Source organism: Mustela nigripes, chromosome 4, assembly GCF_022355385.1.
Source record: "Mustela nigripes isolate SB6536 chromosome 4, MUSNIG.SB6536, whole genome shotgun sequence".
Lineage (NCBI taxonomy): Eukaryota > Metazoa > Chordata > Mammalia > Carnivora > Mustelidae > Mustela > Mustela nigripes.
This window is the reverse complement of record NC_081560.1, coordinates 173,233,054-173,258,589: the sequence shown is the minus strand read 5'-3', so window position 1 is coordinate 173,258,589 and position 25,536 is coordinate 173,233,054. Positions and strand designations below refer to the sequence as shown.

General features: G+C 35.1%; 2 protein-coding genes across 12 annotated transcripts in view; one reads left to right on the top strand and one right to left on the bottom strand.

The window, feature by feature from the left end:
- The window catches only part of BBIP1 (BBSome interacting protein 1), a 43,715-nt gene that overhangs the window by 1,561 nt on the left and 16,618 nt on the right, over positions 1-25,536 (top strand). For 7 of the 10 annotated variants that reach the window (XM_059398561.1, XM_059398554.1, XM_059398563.1 and 4 more), the window contains exons 3-4: positions 11,650-11,727; positions 12,500-12,872. In XM_059398561.1, coding sequence (XP_059254544.1) covers positions 11,682-11,727; positions 12,500-12,666 — 213 coding nt within the window. In that variant the 5' untranslated portion in view covers positions 11,650-11,681 and the 3' untranslated portion in view covers positions 12,667-12,872. Of the gene's footprint in view, positions 1-11,649; positions 11,728-12,499; positions 12,873-18,958; positions 19,345-25,536 lie in introns of those variants that run through there. The other 3 variants (XM_059398560.1, XM_059398559.1, XM_059398557.1) reach the window with 2 other exon arrangements.
- Positions 13,909-25,536, bottom strand: part of PDCD4 (programmed cell death 4) — a 29,287-nt gene continuing 17,659 nt past the window's right edge. For both annotated transcript variants that reach the window (XM_059398553.1, XM_059398552.1), the window contains exons 6-12: positions 25,134-25,355; positions 23,431-23,528; positions 22,396-22,510; positions 18,162-18,269; positions 17,810-17,920; positions 16,608-16,747; positions 13,909-14,681 (exon numbers count right to left, since the gene is read on the bottom strand). In XM_059398553.1, the coding sequence (XP_059254536.1) occupies positions 14,621-14,681; positions 16,608-16,747; positions 17,810-17,920; positions 18,162-18,269; positions 22,396-22,510; positions 23,431-23,528; positions 25,134-25,355 (855 nt within the window). In that variant the 3' untranslated portion in view covers positions 13,909-14,620. The remainder of the gene's footprint in view (positions 14,682-16,607; positions 16,748-17,809; positions 17,921-18,161; positions 18,270-22,395; positions 22,511-23,430; positions 23,529-25,133; positions 25,356-25,536) is intronic.

The following is a 25,536-nucleotide window of genomic DNA, read 5'->3' as shown; positions in this document are numbered from 1 at the left end:
ATTTTGGTAAATACTTCTTAAAAAACTGAATATATTTGGTGTTTCCCAGGTGCCTGAGACATTGCCAGCTTCAGTTGATTAAATTCAGTGTAGTTCTTGTTACTCAACCTTTTCTTAGATTTCCCCTCTGAAGTCTTTCCAACATGATTTCTTCCCTCAATAAAAAAAAAAAATCATACATAAAAAAGTCAAAATAATACAAAAAACATTCATATACCCTTCACCTAGATCCAGCATTTTGTCATATTTATTTCATCCCTTTTCATGCCTTTTTCATTGTCACTAAACTATTCGGTAACAGGTTAGACACTTATTAAGCAAACACCCCTAAAATTTCCAAAATGGCTTCACCAAGAATTATAAACTTCTCCTGCAAAACATAGTATCATTATCACAACTAAAGAAATTACTAATTCTGTGTTATTTAAAATCTAGTCTGAAGGTGTATTCTCTCATTTGACCCAAGATTATCTTTTATACCTTTTCCCCTGCTGCTCCAACAAAATTTAGGATCCAGTCAATGTTTATGTTATTGTCATTTTAAAGAGTTCAGGCCAGAAGTATTTTCAGTGTTTCCTTTTTTCTTATTCCTTATAAGTCTTAATGTATTTTGCAAGAATATTCACAGCATTCATACTTAGCCAATCATGATTACGTCATCTCAAAAATAACTATAACTACCATTGTCATGTGTTGTTAGCTAAATCCATCCCACTTCTCTGCACACACAGCCTTCTGTGGTATCCTACAACGGAGAGTTTAATATTTAATCCTCCCGTCTGTGGAGAGGAAGTGCCAGTGTCCTGGACTGATTGTAAAGTGTTGCTGCTACTTCGCCAGCACTTGGAGCTGATGTGATATAATCTGCAACAGTGTACTGATGTCAGCACAGTTTCAGGAGTGTCAACTCCTGGCACCCTGAGGACTGTTGATGAAAGATGTGTGGGCCCTGCAATTTAAATACAGATGAATCTTGATGTTATCAAAGCAGATACCAAGGCAACTGCTGGCCATCTGGTATTTTGTGTGAGTAGGATGTGTCATTTTCTATTAACTTAATAGTAGTGTCTGCTGGTGAAGTATACCAGAACCGGTGGCATCATCCAAATTCATCCAAGAAGAACAGTTCCTGTTCTTAGGCCTAGGCACAGTTCAGAAGCTAGACACTGCACATTTTATTCACATGAGTCTAAATTAATTAGCCAAATTGGACATGTTGCAACATTTTTCTGCTAGCAGATGCCAGATAGCAAAACAGAATAGAACTACTATAGTTTCTAGCCACATGACATATAATGCTATTTGGCATCTCCAGATGAATATTATCGGTCCAAATTAAGCTCAGCTAGCATGTGGGCAGCCACTTGAGTGAGAATGAATATTACTACTTTATGTCTGCTGAAAAACACTTTCTTTTTAGGCCCCCTCTTTCACCTTTTCTTCATGTTAGTTTGCATTCAGAAAGCTAATACACATTTGAAAATTCACCTGTCAATCCTAAGTCTTGAATAAAACAAATAAAATGTTTCATATTTTTCCTACCATTCCTGCCACCCCCATCCACAACCTGTAATAGGCAGATTGAATTTACTTAAAAGGATCTAAATTAGTAAATACTCACCAAAAAATATCCTTTGTTGTTCTTTACATAAACAGATTGCTTCTAGTACCTCCCTTAGTTTTCAAAGATTGTATTTTTGTTTCTTAATACCTATTAATGATAAAATTTGGCATTTGGTGTGTTATAGTGGTTCTGTATTCTACTTACGTCGTGAAGTCAAGGGTCTTTAGCAGTGGGAATAGTAGGGGAAAAGGAGCAATAGGCAGTAAAGGGGACTACACAACTCCCCATGTTCATCTAAATGGGACATTACTTCCCACCTCTAGCCAGATTTTTGCCATGCAAGAATATGGGCCCAGTGTTGCCAGGTCTGTCAAGAGGAGCAAATTTGGACTTTATGTGAAACCTTCCCATTTTAAAACACTGGTTCAAATACTTTTTAAACATTTAGCAAGCCAGCAAAACTTTAGCTGCATAGGACGAAGGGCCAGAAGTTTATCACCTGTGTTTCTTATGTGAAAATAGCATTGATACTTAGATTAGAATCTGAAAATGCGTTTTTTTCCCCCCCAGAATGTGTTTTTTGCAATATTTCAGGTGCATTTATTTTCCTAGGTTAGGCAACAAGCCATTTGTCACCTCCATCAAAAATTCAAAATATATTCTTATGTACACTAAGCTTCCATTCCCTCAATTAGAATTTTAAACATCTTTACTCTTTACCACCAGCTTAAAAACTTATCCACATTTTCTCAGCCTTGAATTATATTGTGAAATAGACTTGCTTTATCATATTTTCTTAGAAATATATTTAAGAGGGTTAGTCAAACATCCAACTCTTGATTCAGCTGGACTTGTGAGATTGAGCCCCCACATCAGTCCCCACACTCAGAGAGGAGTCTGCTTAAGATTCTCTTCTGCAGGGGCGCCTGGGTGGCTCAGTCAGTTAAGCATCTGCCTTCAGGTCATAATCCCAGAGTCCTGGGATCGAGCCCCATGTTGGGCTCTCTGCTCAGTGGAAGCCTGCTGCTCCCCCTGCTTGTACTCTCACTCTCTAATAAATAAATAAAATCTTTAAAAAAAAAAAAAGATTACCTTCTCCTTCTGCCCCTCCCTACCTCCATGCATGTGTGTGTACTCCCTCTCTTTCAAATAAATAAATATTTTAAAAGCGTATTTTTCAAGAGCACAGTTTGGCAGCACATGCTTTTTAAAAGTAAATAAATTGACAGGTTTTTAAAGGAAAACATCTTTCAATGGCTCATGCTATCTTACAGGTACTATAATGTTGATAAGGAGTCAAAGAATTTTTAGAGCCAAAGGTACTTAATGGGAAATCTAGAACAGTCTGTCATATCCTTATTTTATTTTTTTAAAGATTTTATTTATTTATTTCACACAGAGAGATAACAAGTAGGCAAAGAAGCAGGCAGAGGGGGAGGGGAAGCAGACCCCCTGCTGAGCATAGAGCCAGATGTGGGGCTTGATCCCAAGATCCTGGGATTACGACCTGAGCCAAAGGCAGAGGCTTAACCCACTGAGCCACCCAGGAGCCCGTCATATCCTTATTTTATAGTGATACGAAAATTAAACCTGGAATAATAAATGTCACACTATATTTCTAAGCATTTTTACATCTACTTTTTACTTGAAATTTGCAATCCAGGACAGATTACAAAACGTTGTTTTTATGAGAAAATCAAACCTGGGATTGGTTAAGAATTGTGTTCAGGGTCATGCTAGCTAGCAATAGAGCTAGAGTACAGCCCTGTATCCCATTTCAAGTATTATGTGAAATAGATGGATCCAAAAAGAAAAAGAAAAAAACAACCCTCCAATACAAGTTTCTCTTTTAAATCATTAATTAGATTTTACTATCACAGCTTGTTTAAAATACTTGGAAGCTTAGAATACTCTGAAGCATTCAATTTCAAATTTTAAAAATGGAGGTTTGTACAATTAGAATAAGCTGATAAGTTTAATATAAATCGGGGTGCCTGGGTGACTCAGTTGGTTAAGCAACTGCTTTCGGCTCAGGTCATGATTTCAGGGTCCTAGGATAGAGTACCACATTGGGTTCGCTTCTCCCCTGGGAATCTACTTCTCCCTCTGCCCTCCACCCCGCTTGTGTGTGCTTGCTTTCTCAATCTTACTCTGCTCTCTCTCCCTAAAATAAATACATAAAATCTCTCTCTCTCTCTCTCTTTTTTTAAGTTTAAGATAAATTAGTGGAGGGGAAAAAGAATTATGGTCAAGAGCTAATAGCAAATTAGGAGTGGTAGGCACATATGGAAGATAACCACACTGACCCACAAAATGACTCCGTGGGGCTTCTAACAAAGATCAAATACTGGATTAAGACTTTAGTATGACCTAGGAGGACAGTTTTAAAAACATCCAAATCCTGTCCCAAACATTTTTAGAAACAAAGACTTGGCATTGACATTCACAGTATGTTTCATTTTGATACTTTCTTTTAATTTGTATTTTTATAAGTAATCTCTATACTCAGTGTGGGGCTCAAACTCAAAACTCCAAGACCAAGAGTTGCATGCTCTAATTACTGAGCCAGCCAGGTGCCCCTCATTTTGATACTTCTTATCCATATGTCTATGCTTTGAGTTACCATGAATGCAATTTGGATTTTAGTAATCTATCCCCCTTCTCTGTCTGTCCCCTCTAAGATTATAGCCTATGTTTTCCAGATGGCTAGATGAAAATAGTGTACCATCTAAAGCTAACAGTCTTTTTCGGCTGTTTGACCCACAATATTGGTCTTATCAATGTTCTCATATCTAATCTGTGGGAGGAAAAAATGCAAAACTTGTAAACTTTTAAAGTGTTGTGTATTTCTAATTAAGCTTGAGATTTGAAAGTTCCAATGGCATCCTCTTTTAAAGATAAGACTAATGCTATAACAAAATCCACAGACAAAAAGCAGTATTTTTTCCTAAGAGATTTCCTTCAGAATGGTATCAAACATGACAACTGGAATGCTGAATCCTCAAATTAAGGAGAAAGAAATTGAGAGATAGAAAACCATGTTGGTTAAAGCTATGGTAAAGAGGAAAAAATGTGGTGCTTTAGTCAGTATGCTGCACTTACATGTTTATCCTGAGGTTTACTCTTTGACTAATATTTTATGTTCCTCCTCCTTTGCAGAAGCCATTTGTGACTTTAAACTCCCCCATTTCAGTAGAAACTGAAGATGCCATGTTTAAATTTCATTGGCTTCTACATACCATTATATACTATCCTCTTATCTAACATATTCTGAGATGTTCATATTCCTTCAGTGGGGCTCCATACTCAATCCATCTAGGGTCTTTAGGCCATTCCTACAGATGCAGCACAGAGAAAACTGAAGAGACCAAGGCTTTGGAGTAAGGCAGATGTGAACTCAAATCCTGTCTCTTCACTTACCAACTATGTGATGTTTGACAAAATAATTTTTCCTAGACCTGGTCTTACTTAAATTTAGTATAAATTTAGGAGATGCAATGGGAGGTGGGTAAATGGCTAATTCAATTCTAAAATCACCTCTTATGGTGAAAGTTAATTTATTTTCAGAATTACTATAGAAAAATCCCTTAAAATGTCTGTGTAGTTAAAATAGATGATTTTGTACTAAAACACTGCTGTTACTGTTACTCTTAAGCAAACAAATTTAAGAGCCACTATGCTAAGAGAAAGAAGCTAGAGTACATTTCTGGGCATTGAAACTGTACTTCCTTTAAGAAGACCTATAAGGCAGGGCGCCTGGGTGGCTCAGTGGGTTAAGCCGCTGCCTTCGGCTCAGGTCATGATCTCAGGGTCCTGGGATCGAGTCCCGCATCGGGCTCTCTGCTCAGCAGGGAGCCTGCTTCCTCCTCTCTCTCTGCCTGCCTCTCTGTCTACTTGTGATCTCTCTCTGTCAAATAAATAAATAAAATCTTAAAAAAAAAAAAAAAGAAGACCTATAAGGCAATACAGATGCAAAAGGGATAGGTGGAGAATTCTAAGTGTTCTTGCTCACCTGTAAGCTCTTCTCCACTCTGTTCTAATCATAAGCCTCTATAATTCTAATACATGTCAACAGACTTATTTTTTCTAAGAATCTAATTTTATGACAATATTGCCATGGTTTAAGAATCACTAACATCCACTGAGCTCTTACCAGGTGGTAGGGATTGATAATGAATTATGAGTTAGGCCATTTAATATACTGTCTGAAGTCAATGCCATTACAAGCTTTATTTAACAGATGAAACTAAGGCTTAGAAAATTAATTTGTGGGGCGCCTGGGTGGCTCAGTGGGTTAAGCCTCTGCTTTTGGCTCAGGTCACGATCTCAGGGTCCTGGGATAGAGCCCCACGTCAGGCTCTCTGCTTGGCGGGGAGCCTGCTTCCTCCTCTCTCTCTGCCTGCCTCTCTGCCCACTTGTGATCTCTGTTTGTCAAATAAATAAAAATCTTAAAAAAAAAAAAAAAGAAAATTAATTTGTTTAAATAACTAAGATGATCCGGATCCTTCTCTCACCCACTACATGCATACTCTTCTCTTTTTACCCCCTCTCCTATCACCATCTGCCATCTTTCCATATCCTTCTTAGGTGATTATATCCACTTCTGTAGCTTATACTACTATACCATTGGCTCTCTGGGCATCCAGTCCTTTTTGCCTTCCTATTGGACTTCCATACCCAGTGTACCTGATTCATGGTCTTTACCCTTCCCTCCTTAACCTGTACTTTGTCTGTGTCCTCAACTTCAGTTAGTAGCTGCATTAACTCAAAGATGTTAGCTTGAAATCTCAGTCATCCTTTCTCATTTATCACCCAGAGGTTATGGGGAGGAGGGGAATAATGGGGGATACTTGAATCTCAACTTCTTATATCCTTGAATACCTCTTGTATCTTCTCTTGATGCTTGTTATCACTGCTTTTGTTCATACCCTTATCATCTTACCTAAATAATTATAGTTCCTTACTTACCTCCTTGCCTCTTGTAGCTCCTGTTTTTCCTTTTTGTCTAGAATGTGTTTCCAAAAAACTAATCACATACCCACTCAGAGCCATCCAATTACCTCCCTTTTCTCTGTAGGATATTAAGCCCAAACCCATGACATTTAAGGCTGAGTATGAACTGGCCTCCACTTTGTTAGTCCCGCTACAGTACATATACTGTATGTGCACTGTACTCTCTAGCCATTTGCCTAGATTTTTTTTTTCTTTTACTGACTCTGAGCATATTGTTCACTTTGTCTAAAACACTGTCCCCTTGCTTCTCTGCAGCCTCTTCTCTGCATAGTAAACCCCCATTCGTCCTTGTGGGGCTAATTCTAATATCACATTTAGTAGTTCTTCAAAGACCAGCCACTGTCACCTTTCCTAAACCAACCAAGTTATTTACGGGTTTGGTTTCTTAAGGCACAGTACACATGCTTTTATTAAAGTAGGTTGTATTCAACTGTAATTTATTTACATGTGTGTCTCTCTCCCCTACCCACCTATCCCAAGTTCCTCAAAGAGAACTCGTTCTTATCCACTCTAGCTCCTTTATTTAGCTGTGGCTGGCACATTATGGACATTTGGTATGTTTGTTAAAAGAAAAAATGTTTGGAAAGGAACATATGATCCCAAATTCCTTATATGTTTTTTTTTTTCCCCCCATTCTGAAAGAGTAATTCCCTTGTCCTGAAAAGAGCATCCTTTCTACTCCAGTCTTTACTGTCCGTATTTACTTTAAAAGCTCTGTCCTTATTAACATATATAGCCGTTAACTTTATTCTTCATCTTATTTTATCCATGTGTATATAACTTGTTTGATTAGTTTTTTTTTACTAGTAATTGTAGTAACTCAATGCAGAATATCTTAGTTTTTCATTTAAATTCATATGTTTGATTAGTTTTTTTTTTTTACTAGTAATTATAGTAACTCAATGCAGAATATCTTAGTTTTTCATTTAAATTCATAAACATTTCTGGAGTGCCTGGGTGTCTCATTTGGTTGAGTGTCTGACTCCTGAGCTCAGTTCAGGTCTTGATCTCAGGGTCATGAGTTCAGGCCTCAAGTTGGGTTCCACAGTGGGTATGAAGCCTACTTTTAAAAAATAAAAAAATAATAAATTTATAACATTTCTAGAGAAATATGGTAGGAAAATTAACCATTAAAATATGTTCAAGCATGAAAATGTATTACATTATAATAAAGTTAAGTGGAATGGTAATAGAAGTCTAGGTAGGAAAAAAATAAAATTTCTGACTTAGAGAATTCTTCATTCTTTTTATTAATGGATGGTAATAGCTGTCAAATTTTTATGGTATTTATATTATATTGGATAGGTTTTTAAAAGACTGATGTAACAGTATTTTTAAATATGTTGGAAATTCTATCTTTGTAACTATGAACTTTATGATAAATTTATATGTCAATTTAGAAAGGTTTAAAAGGGTACTTAGTTTTTCTATCTAGTTTTTTAAAATCCCTGTGGGTGTTATATAAGCATAAAATCTGAGGACTACTGACCTATATTCTCAGGGTTTAGAAGTACACTTTAGTATTCTTGTCCAGTCCCACACATAATTTAGATAAGGTATCAAACTAAATCACCCCAGAAATGTTTAACTTGTCCAAGTTGTAATATTAATTTATGTTATCAATATGGGCATGATTGATTAAAGTAGTAATCCTTCCTAACTCAAGTGTCTTTCAGCTCCCACTCCCACAGTTAGTAAATATTTCATGACAAAGACTTGGTTTCCCTCCAAGTTCTTCTGCATTAATTTGAGGCATCCAGCTCAATGCCTATAACAGCTATGCTTACTTCATCATGATTTTGAAATGTACTATGTATGAAAACCATTATCTCTGGGACAGATTACAAACTAAAGAAACCATGGGGGAAAAGAAAGTGGATTATTTTCCAATTACCCAGACCAAGAGCCTCAAAAAGTAACTGACATCGTATTCTCTAAGCATTAAAAAGTTTGGGTTCTATTAGTGTAAGAATTTTACTTCTGCAATTGAGTATGTTTACTCTTAAAATATACCTTGATAAATTTATCATTTTAAAATCTGACATAGTAGTCCATTATATGGTTCTGTCATAATTTATTTAATCGTTGATATACTTAACATTTTACTATACAAAGCAATGCTTTAATGAGCGTTCTTGTTCTTAGATCTTTGTACACTGGTGCATTATTTTCTTTGGGGCTCATTACTAGAAGTAATACATTTAGGTCAAAGAAAATGTGCATATTTTGTATTAGTACATAATACAAAATATTAAGATACTACAAAATACCCTTTAAAAAATTTGTACCCCATGCAAGGCTCCATAGCTCAAGGGTTAGAGCACTGGTCTCATAAAAAAATTGTACCCCAAAAACCCACCCACCAACAGAAAATGCCCATTTCCCTGTTCTTTCTCTAACTCTGGATACTATCAGACTTTTGACTTTTTTGCAAATTCAAAAAATTTAACATGCACACCAAAATGAGGTCACAGTGATTTTCACCTTCTTAATGAGTCCATGATCATTTCCCTACTTAAACTGCAGTACTCCACTCAGCACTCCTAAATCCCCCTAAACTATTTTGTATTCTATAGACGTACTACTTTACAAAATTCTATTATTTATTTCTCTCCCCTTACTCTATAGAGTATAGGCTCCAAAAAGTTTTGGGTTTTATCTGTCTTGTTCACTAATGAACAGTGCTTTCCACATGACAGACACATTTTTAATATTTTATTTTTAAGTAATTTATACCCAACATGGGACTCAGACTCATAACCCTGAGATCAAGAGTTGCATGCTCTTCTGACTGAACGAGCTAGGCTCTCAGACACTCACATATTTATTGAACTGAATGATATGGCACTTATATGATACACACGAATTTCAGTCATGGTTGGTATGTTTCTTCTTTGACCCCTATGTCCCTAGTGTTACATACATCTTACCTTATCATAATAAGATAGTACCTTTAGGAGCAACAACTCCTTAGGGCACACTACACCAGACAAAACACCATGTTTGGCTATTAGCAGGCCAGTGGGTAAAGGAAAAAAATGCTCCTTGCTTCTGTGGACTCCTTGGGCAGCTGATCAAGACAGTGCAGCCTTGCCAATGAGGGCCATCCAACCACCACCTTGCTTATTTTAGCCCTTCCCTTCCTGTTTCTCTCCTGCAAATGCCTGGGGTGGGGTGGGGGGGGGAGCCTAGGAACAATAACCAACCCTAGTAAAGCAGACACTCCACCCAGGCAAGTGACTGCCAGCACTCATCTTCCCCACACCAGACCCAACCCACTCCCTACCAGGCCTTTGGCCCCACACCCTTTGCAGTAACAATGGCAGCTTTAGTGAGAGAGAGAACTAAGGTTTGGTAGAGCACCAAGTTTCATTGTTTTCCTGGAGCCAGATTTTGGATGTGAGATATAGGAGAGAGCAAGCAAAGGATAGTGACAGATCTGAGTAGCTGCAGCTGCTACTCTATAAAACATTTAAGTATTCATCCACTGTTTTGCTGGTAAGAAATTCTGTGATACAAAAATTCTTAGCTGTTACTTCCCTCATATTTGTCAACATCTGTAGTATCTATTCTCCCTTTTGGCAGCATATCCTATCAGAACTACACCAAATAAGGACCTATTGAATATTTTCATTGTGATATTTTAATGGAGAGGCTGTTTTCTATTATAGCAGTATTCAGACTAATGAGGGATTTGCAATGCTATTAGCCTTCAACATAATCCGGGGGGAAAAAAAGGAAATGATCACTGGGTACCTCTGGCAAGCCTAAGTAACAAGTAAAGAATGTGGCAGAAGTAGTGTGTTCTAAGGAAACTGCCTATTGCACTTATCTCAGATTCCAGTTAGTGATGAGATGCTTTATTCCTAGTCCATTCCCTATTTCATTTTCACTCCTGAAAAGAGCAGTTGTAGGAGTAAATTTTGATGACAAGAGTTCTGGAAAACGGATAGAGTTTCCTCAGGAATTTAGATATTCCGGAATAGGGATTTGAACAAGAGACCTGGTGGATAGAGTAGGAAAATTTTATTACAAATGTCAAAGTGTAGTAGAGTGGGAATAACTGAGACCAGAAGCAGCTTCACTTGATTAATTTGCAGTGGGCGGTAAAGACAGGCACCACGCCAGCATCACCACTTTGTAATAATAAATCTTTCTTCTCTGGTGATGTTGTGAAAGGTACATGGTAAGGTTGCATCACTATGGTGAAATATCACAAAAGGGGTGGGACTGTCTAGAGTAGCATCTGTGTTTGGAGAAGGATCATGCTACAAATTACAGTCCAGAACACCCTGAATATACAGCACAGCAGTAATTTGGAATGTAACACTGGAAACAAATGTCATCAGCCAGTTGGTATATGCTGGTATCTTAACAAAATATTCAAGATAAGATGTTTGCTGGCACTTTAGCATATATTATCCCTGTTATTAGAGGATAGTAGTAAACTCAAAGCAAACTTCTCACTTCTGTTCAAGAGCCAGTTTCGCCCATTTGTGTTGCTTCCTTACAAATATCAGCTGTGTAGCCAGGTAACTGATCCTTAGGATGCTTTTTGTCATTAAAGCAAAGCGATGTTAGCTATTGAGGAGTGGGAATGTCAGGGAAACATTTACCTACTTCCTCCTTTTTCCTAACTACCTGCCTTACCCCACACTTCCCAAATGGCAATTTTTGTAACTCATCCACTTTTTAGGAGATGCTATCAGTGAACCAAACAGCCACACATAAATGCTTCTGGTTTTTCTCAGCGATATCTATTAGGTGATTATGTCTAAAAAAATGAAGTCCTACCTAACTTTTCAGAAGGGGAAAAATATAGAACATGTAGCCTTACAAATTAACACCTCCATTGATTAAAGAATGTTGACAAGATCTAGATGCTTACGTGAACTCCCTCAACTTTGTTTCAGTGAAAAGACGCACAAGAAATTAATGGGATAATTATGCAAGGATTGAATAGTTCGTTCTTTATAGAAATTATTTTTGTTCTTAACCTACAATGGAAATACCTCCAGCAATATGCTTTGTAAATTCATTCTTGAATATTAATAACTGATTTCTCATTGAAGGAAAAAACTTAGCTGTATCCAACAATTCAGATATGGCGGAAGTGAAGTCAATGTTCCGGGAAGTTCTTCCAAAACAAGGTATCTAAATCATAATACTTAGGTCACAGACTGTTATAGGGACCAAAATAAAAAGTAGTAGGCGTGGCATATAACTGGCTCAATACTAAGTATTGGTAACTATTTTGTATCCTGTATGCCACATTTACTGTGCACTTATCATTACTATGTTTCTCTTAGGAATAGGTTATAAAGAATTCATCCATTGCTTCCCCCCACCCCAGTAAAAAGATGACAAATGAAGCACTGTTTCTTAGACCTAGAAATCCAGTTGTACTCAGATTTGCAGATAAAAACATGAAATTGTCAGTGAAAAAAAAAAAAGTGTAATTCACTAATGTTAAATAAGGTCTGAAAGTGGGGGAAAAGAAACCTAAGTCAAGCAACTGTTAAATGCTGATGGCGTAATTTAAACATTTATATTAATATTTGAATATTCATATTAATTATATATTTATATGCTTATGTTATATATTAACAAATATTAATATTAATACCATGCTTTTACTATGTAAGTATTTGTATGCACTATGTATTTCTCCCAAATCTTTTTGCAAATTAAACATCTGATACAAAATGTTGTATGTCTCATAGGTAACTTAGAATGTTAGGTAGGACGTTTAAAATGTCATCCTTATAAACTCCCTAGAATTAAATGTTGATATATTTGAAATAACTAAAACAAGAGTTTTCACTGACAATGGATTAAGTCGTTAGATGCTCATTCTAGCTGCCAATCCAAACCACCATACAACTGGGTCATCTCACTAAATCATTTCTTTTTTAAACTTAGGGCAGTTGTCAGTGGAAGATATAACCACAATGGTGCTGTGTAAACCTAAACTTTTGCCCTTAAAATCTCTGACTCTGGAAAAACTGGAGAAAATGCAGCAAGCAGCCCAGGATACAATTCGCCAACAAGAAGTGGCAGAGAAGGAACAGCAGCAAATAACTCACTGAATGGTAACTTAGCACTTCTACAGGATATTCTACAGCATATACTATTAACAATAGCTAAATAATAATTTGCATCTGTATGCTAAAGATGGTGTGTTTAATAAAATTGATAGTGCTTATAAAATAAAAATACCCAAGACTAACGAAACTTGTGAATTTAGACCCTCTGGTTTGTACTGAACATGAGCAATTAAAAAACTGAACCCAAATTTTATAGTTTTTTTTTCTTTTAACCAAGTTTTTAGAACTATAAATTACGATTTCACTATTCCTATGACTGTGAGTCTTACAGATAACATTCATAGGTACAAGTGACTAAGTGAAACTTTTATATTCAGGTAATCTTTACATGTTTATTAAAAACTGAATTAAAGATACATTCTAATCTCGTACAAAACGTTTTTGGTGCTTTTACATCATCATCTAATTTTAGAACTTGTTTATGAATTTTGTGTTTCATATTTAAGGCTATTTTGCCTGATCAACTGGTCCTCCTGGCAATGACAAAACTGTATTTCTTAAATCTGATTTTTAAGAAACCTTCACTTATAAAGTAGTCCCCTGAGCTTTTAATGATACTGACTTTAAGGACTAAATTACTGTGCTACCTTTATTCATCCAGGTATCAAACACAATTAAAACCCTAAAAATAGAAAAAATATATGGACTTGAAAGAGCCCATGAGATAAATATGAACATTAAATTTGGGGTTTTAGTGCTAAAAGACTGCCTTAACTATAATGGGTGTATTCCTAAGAATGTATTTGTAAATCTGAATATAATTCTTGGCTGGTTGCTACAATCAATAATAGACAATTTAAATTAGCACAGACCTTGAGGCCTTGCTGAGTTTTGCTCTGCAAAAGAGGTCAGAAATGTGATCATTCTTTAGAGAACTATTATCTTCTATCTATTAACTACTATCTTCTTAGACACTGGATAAATGTAAAAATTTTTGAGTTTCTGAAGAATAATTTTTTATAACACAAACACTGGTAACAGAACTTAAGGATGATGAAGGTATTATATTTTAGAAATTTCACTGGGCTTTAAAGAAGATCAAAAAACCAAGTATGTATGCATTTCCACAGAGAGTATTTAAAGAATTTACTATTATACTTTTGATTTAAAAGTTTGCAAAGAACAAAGTTAAATGCACTAGGTTCAAATACACTCTCTTATAGGATTTAAAATTTGCTGTGTAAAATAAGTTTTTAAAAAGACCTAAGATATAGGTACTCCCAATAAAGAATCAACACTGCTTCACATGTTTTATTTTGTCATACATTCTTTTAGAACCGGGTTCATTTTTCCAGTTTTGTAGAAAAATAGATGTTCCAGCCACCATTTATTTAACTGTCTAGTCTTTAAGACCAATCAATATGTTCCCTGGAAAAATGAATAAGTCTTATGACTAACTCATTTTCTTAAAGTTCTTTAAGACAAAGAAATAACTTTTTTTTTTTTTACTCCCAAAGCATAGTATTCCAACAGCAGCAGTCAACATGGGGTTTTAGCAGCTTAACTTCACCCCCTAAATAAAGCTTTGTATAAACCAGTGATTTTACTACAAAAACACTGTCCTTGAAAGAAAGGAGTGGCAGTCAGACATCAATGCAAAACTTGGAATGATTAGGTCATAAACATGGCACTTACAAAAGGTAGCTTATGAGAATATTCCACTTAAGAAATGGTTACTCTTCTGTCCCTCCTTTAGACCCTCAAAAAAAAAAAAAAAAAGAAGAAGAAGAAGAAAAGATAAAAAGGAAAACACTTCCTTAAAAATTCCCCTTTAAATTTTAAGTTTATAAAATTTCAGAAATGCCTTGTACCCAAAACAAGTGCTTCAAAAAAAAAAATAGTAATAAAACAACAAAAAACCTGTGCTAACAACTCTTACAATTCAGATATATTTATATTTTTTTAATAACATCTAAGACTGTAAGAGTTCTTATATTCAGTAGCTCTCTGGCTTAAGACGACCTCCGTCTCCTTCACTTACAAAACGTTTTCTGCCCCTGTAATGAAAAGAACACAAACATGAAAATAGATACCAATTCTGACTATAGATCAAAATCAAAAAAGCCTTGGGTTCTTTTGGCTAGTCATTAGGTTTTGAAGGGTTTTACTCTTTAAAAATTAAAAAAAAAAAAGTGAGCACACCTCTAATTCCTTTGAGAAAGACACTTTCCCTACTATATACCTTAGGATATAACAAATCAAATGAACTGCTAATCTAAGCAGTTTTTAGTTAAATAAAAGCTTAATTATTGAAGTAAGTTCATTATCCAAATGGAGTCATGTTGATATGTTAAAATATAAAGCAAACATGCTATTTAGAATTTTAATATTTACTCCTACTACGTTATTAGTATTATTTGAAAACTGCACATTGAGCCAAAGAAACACTAACATAATTTGGAATTATGTAAACTAGAGCTACAGAACCTATGAAAATGTCCATTTTTTAAAAGTTTTTTAAGTTTCTTCTCAAATGTAGAAAAGCCATAACCTGTACATGGAAAACCAAATCAGAATCCAATTAATTCCAGTCTATGCTCCATTTGGAATTCCTATTATTTCAAACTCAAGACACCTTGCTTCAACCCAGGAGGAATAGTTGACCAGCAGCCTAAAGCAGTAAGTGGAAACAGAGTTTGCTCAGGATTAGCCCTCTTTCTCTAACATGCACAAGCACTCAAGACCTCACACAAATGTGTACTTCACCCAAATAAGCTAATGGGTAGAGGATAAAAAGTCACTTCAATGGCAAACAAAGTACTTTTAGGTATCTCCTCAACTGATCCTTGAGAGTAAAGTCACAAGAGAAATGACCAGTTAGGTTTCTGAACAGAGGCTGAAAAATTTTAAAAGCTAGTGCCTTTTCATATTAAGTCTAAGTAGAAATCAGCTACATTTTTCTGAATATAAAGGCTTCAGACTATAGTATTAGGAGACTGAGATGGGGAACAAAGTAGTAAGTAAGAACCCTTACCAAAGTTGTCAGTATTTACTGATGTATACCACTTGCACAAGAGTGATGCCATCACCAAGCAAAGGTCTATATATATATTTTTAGAGATCTGTATTTTCAAACTTTTTTTTTATCAAAGTCATTAAACCCTATCTTCCTCCTCCTCTATCCATGGCTTTTAAACTTTCCAGAGAGACAGTACCAGCAACTATTTTTTCTGAGATTTCTCACAATCGACTTCAATAAAAATAGACAAAGCTTTGCAATTTTTTCAGATTAAAAATTATGAAGACTTAAAATGTATATAAAGCAGACATACACAAATTTATCTATTACTAACATTTAGACCTATTTATAATCTTCATTATAAGCTTTATTTTAACCACAAAAAAACTCATCAACTCCTAAAGAGTCAGATCCCAGTAGTACAAATATATTATCTCCAAAGAATCACACACATCCACTTTCCAATGAGGTAAGATTCAATTAGACTTAATTCTCCATTCCGTGAAGGAGAAAAAGGAAGCTACATGGAGTTCAGGAATGAGCCTAGATCTTTGAGCCAGGGAAGGTCTAGATTCATCCTTGGCCTCTATTAATGTGTGACTTTAGGAAAAGTATACCACACACTTTCTTAAACCTCAATTTTCTTATCTAACTGGTGTTAATATCTACTCTAAAATAATATTTCAAGTACATAGAACACAGCCTCGTACACAGAACTACTACACAAAGTTAGATTCCTTCCAGTGAACAAGGGCTTCATGAAGTAGGCATGTATAGTTTTGCAAAATAAGTTTTGCCCATTTTTCCATAAACTCAAAACAGATGATTTTCACTCCTAAGTAGCTTTAGGGGAGATGTTATTTTTCTGACAGAATTCCAGAATTCTTCTGGAATGACAGAAAATTAGCTAAGCCTTCCAAGCACTTAGCCAGTATCTTATGTAAAAGAAGTAATAAAGTATTACCTTGAAGGACAAAGATCTCTGAGTTGTTTGGAAATTATTCCAGCCTGAAAACATTCTTCTACAAATCGCTCAAGCACAGAGTATGAATGTGGAACATCCAGATTAATGTCTGGAATTTCATTGTAAATTCTCTCATAACCCTAAAACAAAATTATATATAGAATGTTAGCCCATATGAAATACATAATGCCATACCTATCACTGTCATCAAGCTACATTTAAGGCCTTAACTCTTCACAAAATTAGACTGAAATCAGATCTGATCCTTGGAAAGTACAGACAGCAGGTATGTTTGTTATAGAATGTTTTCTCTAAAATTGTTCTCTCAAGAGAGTTTAGGCAGATATCAGACACTGGACACATTTCTTCATCTACTTCTTTATATACATTTATTACTTTTTAAAAATACAAGGCAAGGGGCGCCTGGGTGACTCAGTCATTAAGCATCTGCCTTGGGCTCAGGTCGTGATCCCAGGGTCCTGGGATTGAGCCCCACACAGGCAGGAAGCCTGCTTCTTCCTCTCCCTCTGCCCCTGCCTGTGTTCCCTCTCTCACCGCATTTCTGTCAAATAAATAAATAAAATATTTTTTAGAAAAAATACAAGGTAAGTAAGAACTTCACTATTTTAAATAGGAATAAATGAAAGTGTATTTGTTAAAAGATCATGTTCATGTTGTTTCTAGATATAAAACAGAACTTCTCATATCTTAAAAGCAGAACTCTTGGGACGCCTGGGTGGCTCAGTTGGTTAAGCAGCTGCCTTCAGCTCGGGCCATGATCCTAGGGTCCTGGGATCGAGTCCCACATCGGGCTCCTTGCTCGGCAGGGAGCCTGCTTCTCCCTCTGCCTCTGCCTGCCTTTCTCTGTCTGCCTGTGCTCGCTCGCTCTCTCTCCCTCTGTCTCTGACAAATAAATAAATAAAATCTTAAGAGAAAAAAAAAAAGTAGAACTCTTGAGTAAGAACAATCGCATCTTTAAAAAACCCACTGAAGAGATACTTTCAAGAAATGGCTACAACGGGTCAAACATAATCACAACCATTTAAAAAAACAAAACAAAAAAAAACAACTACAGGCATAGTATTATTAAACATACCTGAAAGAAAATTTCATGGACAATTCATAATCTTTATTCAATCATTATACATTTAAAGTATTATATATTTAAGCCTAAAAATTATGCAAAATAATGTTATACTTACTCTTTTCATTTGGTCCAGAGTAATGGTAGAAGATTTCCAAAGAGATTTTAATAAATCCAAAATCATCTTAAATGTACTTTCTCCAGTTGACTCTAAAACCATTACAATGGCCTAAAAATTGAATGAATGAATGAATCTTTGGTCATTAATTCATATAAAGAAACTGCTCCTAAAATATATCAGATTCCTTTTGTCTGACATGTAATTATAATCACTATAAGAAATTAAAAACAACTTACTCCCTTAATATTAAAATTTAGAAAAAAAGATATGCTATTGAAGAAGCATTAAGTTACTATAGTGCAAAAAGGAACACTTAATAATTCTCTGTGGAATGTCAAAGTAATCTTACTTCATATACAAGCTCATGGTGAAAATGAGGTACTTCCAGTTCCTTAAGGCAATGTTCAGCTTCAGATATGTCTCCAGAGAGTAAATACTCTTTCAGCAGCATATCAATCTATTAAATTTAAAAATTGAGATATGTTAGAATTCTTAGTTTTTATTTACTTCTTAAAGATTTTATTCATTCATTTTTTAGAGAGAGCACACATGTGTGCGCAGAGGGGGAGGGAGAGAGATGAAGATTCTGAAGCAGACTCCACACCAACCAAGCACGGAGCCCGAGGTGGGGCTCCATCACACAACTGCCAGAGCAGGACCTGAGCCAAAACCAAGAGTCTGACTTGACTTAACTGACTTAACTGACTGAGCAACCAAGGTGCCCCTAGAATTCCTAATTTAAGAAAAAAAAAAAATCTGTGCTTTTTGTCTATAGGATTTACTTATTCTCAAAGCAGGTCACAAATAGCTGTGTAAGAACATATAGACTCGAAACAACACTATCATGACAATTTTTTTTTAATAATTAAAAAGTAAACCCCTGATGGCAGCCACCTGGTCCTCTGGGCCAGCTGCTCCAAAAACCGTGGCCACCTGGCTCCTATGTGTCCTGTGGTTCATGTCAGTCACCAGTCACCACAGGACCTTGGAGAGCTGCTGCCATCGCCACCACCAGTATGGAGGAGACACTTAAGTGCAAGAACCTCAAACTGGAGTAATGTATTAATAAAGATCCAAAACTAAATGATGCTACACAAGTACCAGTTTACTGTACAAACTACACAGCTCATGTTCCTTGTTTTCCAGCACCCAACATAACTTGTAAGAATTTTGGTGGCAGTGAAACACGTTTTACTGGAAATGAAGTTGGTTTTCTCAAGCCTGTATCTTGCCGAAATGTAGTCCTTTCCATTCAGCCAGCAGATGGGAAAGAGGAAAAGGAATCCCAGAAATGGCTATTCATACAAGGTAGCAGTTGCACCGTCTCTTTTCCTCGGATGGTTGGGAGCAGACTGATTTTACCTTGGATACCCTGCCTTGGGATTTGGGCTTCTTTGATTTCAATAGAGCACTCTCAGTATGTGAATTTCCAGATTTTCCTTTTTCTTCTTCAAATACCACCTCGTGGATTCTGTGTAACTCTGTTTTATTTTGTTTTGTTGTTTTACTTAAAAGCATATTATTTAATTGGACTTTGAGAGCTGTGTGATAACTGAGTCTTATTACTGTCTCTATGAGACCGAAAGCTTATTACCCCAATATTCTTTAATGCCTTTTCCAAAGGCAAGTAGCCCCTTGTCATTTTCACTTCTGAAAATTAAAAGTATGACTTATTCACACACAAAAAAAATACACCCTCAATTTTTAAGTAGTTCATAATTATAAAGAAAATGCAGTACTTTAGTGTGTCTTAATAATCACTGAGATCTAGGAATAGACTCAAGATGTACATGGCCTGAGTTGGGACCATAATGCTTCAATGTTCACTGTAAAACAAGGGATGTTAAAGACCACTAGAGGGCACTGACTGAAAGTCTCAAGATGGGATTTTTAATGAACTATCACAAACTTTCACTTCCATCAGGATGACCTTAGTAGTGCACTGGCAGCCAAAAAATAAGTGATGATAATAGTGCTTTACGAGACGGAGCAAAATGTATATACTCTCTCTTTTCTCTACAGCTAAAGATTTGAAACCAATTATCTAAAACATTCATCAGTAATTCAGCTTCTAGTGGTAGCTAAAGCAGCAAGACTTGACTTTCTTGTTTAAATAAATCTCTATGACTCCAGAGAGAAGGAGGAAAAGTTTACCAGCAAAAGAACTTCAACAAGAATGTTCTTCCCTATACACTGCCTTTTAAAATCACTTTTGCACCTAGTACAAAATCAATGAATATTGACTGACTGAATTAAATAATCTCATTTAAGTATCTTTGACTGCAACTTCTGTAATGTACTTTCATGAAAGGTCAAGTAAAATTTGATCAATAGAATACATCCTAATGAATAATTCCTATTATCCTGCTTTAGAAAAGTAAATATTTAAAGCATGGCATTTGAAGTGTTTTTACTTTATAAATGTAAATTAATATATTTAATAGATTGTATCATTTAGAGTTTTGTAACTTTGTTATGCAACTTTAAGTATTTAAATGTTTCCCATTATGTTCAATGCATTTTTTTGAGAATGATAAATTATAAACATGTGTATACATTTCTAAAAGTCCTCTTTGTCCAACTCATCCTTCCAGGTAAAAATAAATGAATATCCAAATAATGCAATCCTGAAACTCATATTGGCAGTTTTACTTTGGTTTTTATCTTGAAAGTTTTTTGCTTGAGATAATTCATATAAAATAGTTTGACAGTTTCTCAAAATAATGATTTTAGGGTAGTATTACCATCTTTTTTTTTTTTTTTTTAAGTAATCTCTACCCCAACATGAGGCTCAGACTCACAACCCTGAGATCAAGAATTGCAAGTTCCTCCAAATGAGAAAGCCAGGTGCCCTCAGTATTACCATCTTAACAATCTTACATCTTTCAATCCATAAATATAGGTTATCTGGATAGCTTTTTATTTATTTAGGTCTTAATTTATTGCAACAATGTTTTATAGTTGTTGGTATATAAGAATAATATTTCTCTTGTTAAATCTATTCCTAAGTATATTAATATTTTTTATTCTATTGTAAAAGCAATTGTTTCCTAATTTCACTTCATATCATTCATTGCTAGTGTACAGAACTAGAACTGAATACTGTATATTGATCTTATACCCTACAACCCTGCTGAATTCATTTATTAGTTGACAGTTGGTTTTTTGTTTTTTTATAGATTCATTCAGATTTCCTATATATAGATATAGATCATGTTATCTGGGAATAGAGATAGTTTTATTTCTTCCTCTCCCACTTAGATGCCTTTTATGTCATTTTCTTGTCAAAATGTTTTGGTATCTTGACTGCGTTTACAGCTCAATCTTTCCAACTTGAAAAAATTTTTAAAAGCAGATGTTGCAGTCATGACATTACAAACCCCAACTTGCCTACTTTAAGATATATAAAAGCAAACTGGTCAAAAATCTGTACTTTCAGCTCCTTAAACCCCAAACTAGGTACACATATCATTAAAAGATTAAATACCGAAACTATAGTCACATGAAAAGATTATACTAAAAAATCAGAAGCACATGAGCTATAAATCTTCTAATTTTCTTAACCATCTGCAAGTAAGATTAAATACTTTTTCTGGCTTACAGTTATAGAACATTACTTTATTACCAGAAAAAAAAGATCCATAGAGGGGCACCTGGGTGGCTCAGTGGGTTAAGCCTCTGCCTTCAGCCCAGGTCATGATCCCAGGATCCTGGGATTGAGCCCCACATCGGGCTTTCTGCTCAGCAGGGAGCCTGCTTCTGCCTCTCTCTCTCTCTCTCTCTGCCTGCTTGGGATCTCTCTCTCTCTCTCTCCCTGTGTCAAATAAATAAATAAAATCTTTAAAAAAAAAAAAGATCCATAGAGAATAAATCTGGCATCTCAATTATTTTTACTTTTAAAGCATGCATATAGGTAGTGACCTTCCTTAGAAAAATCCACCACTCTGTTCTACTCTAGTGTTCATAACTCATAACTTATGATCTGACGGTATTCAGTTTCAAGCCACTCATTTAAAAATGTAGTTATTTACTGAATAACTAAATTCACAGTATTTGAAAAATTTTAAAAACCAATATAAGACTTCAGGCATTCCTTTGAGGTTCAAACATAGCCTTCTTATGAAAGCCCTTTTAACTTAACTCAGTCTTATTTTTAAGTTAGGGAAACCTTAAAAATTTAATAATGAATTATATAATTCATGTATAATTTAAAGCACCAGAGTATAAAGCCAAATATATAAAGGTTATCCAATTTTCCATTTGTAGCTTCAAGACTGAACTTAATTTTTTTTTCTAAGATTTTATTTATTTATTTGACAGAGATCATAGGTAGGCAGAGAGGCAGGCAGAAAGAGAGAGAAAGGTAAGCAGGCTCCCTGCTGAGCAGAGAGCCCAATGCAGGGCTCGATCCCAAGACCTTGGGATCATGACCTGAGCCGAAGGCAGAGGCTTTAACCCACTGAGCCACCCAAGTGCCCCTGAACTTAATTTTTGTCTGCAAAAATACCAGCTAGAGGGTATAGTTTACTCCCCTAGAGAAATACATGTAAATTAAATTAAAGACAATACCCAGTAGTTGTTACCTCTTTAACAAGGTGATTAACAGACTGCTGCCCACCTCCAGAACCCCACACACTGTCTTTGCGCTTTCCACCTTTAGACATACTCAGGAGTACAGTAGCCTTGTCCAGAGCAGCTCTACCAAAAAAAAAATAATAATAATAACAACAATAAATAACTTTGGCAACTTGGACATGATTGAGGCTGACCTAAAAGCTTTCACGTAACCTAAAAGAAACCTAAAATTCAAAAGTCTTTTTAAAAAACTACTTTTTAAAATAAAAAGTTGGGAGCAAAAAAAAAGAAAATTTGCTTTTCATGTTAATATTCTCATACTTTTTTTCTTTTCTAGTCAAAAGAAATCTAACCTTATTACAAAATAATTCATCTAACTGAAGAGAAACATTTTGCATAAAACTTAACCTCTATGGATCTATGCATTTCCACCAGGGAAACCACTCCACTCTGATCTGAGTAGTCCTAGGAAAATTAACACCTACACCTGAGAAAACCTAACACATGGCTAAGACCAAATCGAAGTTTCCAGAAAGTTATAAAAATCATACAGGATGACTCCCAAATATTACATTTAATTTAAAATTAATTATACCAAAGAACAAGAATAAAAAACATTTCCTAATATTGCTGTAGCAAATAAATATAAAATAAAATTGAAAATGGGCTCCTTTGTTAATACCGTCCATTTTACTAGAGTATTAAATAGTTACAGAATGCAATTCCTGAATGAAAACTTGGGCAGATCTTAAACATTCTCAGTCCAATCCCTCCATTTTATAAATAAGGAAACTGAGGCCCAGAGAAGAGTGGTGTGTGACATAAAGGTAGCTAAGTGGTTTAGCTAAAATCCCCAACTTCTACATTATAGTACTGTCCTCTTCCTGTTATAGCTGTCAACAATCTCAATTTTGTTTTAGCAGCAGAGAATGCACACAAATGACAGAGATCTGCAATGTCTGAGTAATTCAAATGTCATTTCAATAAAATCCTGCAGAATTTTCCCCTTTCAAAATTCTAAGTAGAAAAATTAATTTACTTACCTAGCCTGTACACAATCTACAGTTCCTTTGTAACTATCAATATAGGTATTACATAAAATTCCATCTCCAACAGCTCTAGCAATAAACTGGCCCACCAACTACAATAAGAAAAAAAAATCTATATAAAAAAATCTAAAATGAACCTTTACAGGACACAATTTCTAAACACATAAATGATGAAGAATGGCTGAACTACATAGTCAATATCTAAGATATATGGGAATATTCAAAGACATCTACTTAGCACCTGCTAGTTATGCTCAGCATACACTCCCACATCTTACCCTTCAAGATGAGTACTATGGGCAGGGGCACATTGCTCCATTCTAATCCCCCAACACCTTTGCACACTGCCTGAAAACAGTGTATCATCAAAATTACTTGTTAAGCCAATGGCCTAAATTCAAGAGAACAAACCAAAAAAATGGGACTAGGTGTTCTCAAAAACTGATTAAAAGAATTTATTATATGGTGGAAACTTTGTGTAGAAATTTCTGTCTGAAAGTATTTCATAGCATTACTTATTTTTGTTGCTGTTTTTGTTAAAGCAGGCTCCACACTCAATGTGGGGGCCTGAACTCATGACCCTGAGACCAAGAGTCTTATGCTCCACAGACGGAACCAGCAAAGTACTCCTTTTCATAGCATTATTTCTTAAAAAATTGGAAACGACTTTAGTGTCCAAGAATAAAGGATAGATACATAAGATGGTACATTATATGGCCATTAGGAAATGCGTTTACATTTTATGGTTTTAAGAAAAATCAAGTTTATAAATTAGAATATACAATGTAATTCATTAAAATGCAAGGATATAAAAAAAAATACATTGATATATACCCATAGAAAGTAAAAGAGATTTAACACCAAAATGTTAAAAGTTGTTATTTTTGCCGGCCTTGCTTCCTTTTGACATTTATTTTTCAAAAATGCCATAATATGTATTTAAGTAATCATTTCTTAAATATAAGAGTACTGCTACAAAAAGAAAAAAAAGTCCACGTCTGAATAACTGCTCAATACCTTATAAAGACTACTGTCCGTCAAAGAAAAGTGTAACAGAAAAAGCAGTTAGAAATTAAACTACCTATACTCTATTCCTAAATTAACATTTAAGTAAAGTGCTCCTACCTTGATTTAAAAGTTGTTTAAGTAAATACCAACGATTTCACACATTTTCAATTTCAAACCAGAAAGTCACATTATAGTATCAGCATGTATTAAATCTAATAAAAGTATAAGACTTTGAGGACAAAATCTAAACAGAAACATAAATCATTAATTTTCTAATTGTTTACCCACAAAACTACAAAAGGGAACAGAAAATATCAGTTAAGCCAATTCAATCTTCAATTACAACAATCTACATATTTTTAAAATCCCAGCTCATATAACAGCTTAACCACATGTAACAGAAAATATACAGACAGCAAAAACAAAATGACCTATAAACTATACAGAGCATGGGTGGAAAGTGGGATATAAAATTACAGTATGATGAAAACTACATTTGAAAAAGAAAAAGAAAAGGAAGAACAGCTAGACAAAAATACACTAAAATGTCAGAGGGTTATTTTTGTGTGGTAAAAAATATGGGCCATTTCGTCCTCTTTATCTACTAAAATTTCCTAGGAGCATGTATTATGTCTGTAATTGGAAGTGTAGTGGGGGAGAGAATGAATAAAAAGAAGAGTCATACAAACCTGTGGTGCTCTAGGAGTATCCAATGCCAATTCAGGTAGATCCTTCAATAATTTGTCAAATGATTTTTCTACATCATTTGTGCTCATTACTGTCCCACAAAGGTCAGAAAGAAGCTTAGATGTCATTTCTCTATGACTAGCCTTTCCCTCCAATGCCAAGGACACTGCCAACACTGGTACTCCACTTTTCATTTCACCGAGATTTAAATCTCTCAGCATTTCCTATTTAAAAAACAAAAAAACAAAAAAACAAAACAAAAAAAACTAAAAAGTATATATCACTGCCTTTAATTCAATATAACTTTAGTTTCAAAAATTCAACATTTTATCCATATATCCTTACCTTTTTCCCCTTTGGAAATAGTAAGATAAGCAGTCAAATTTTGTAGGCTAGAACAAACAC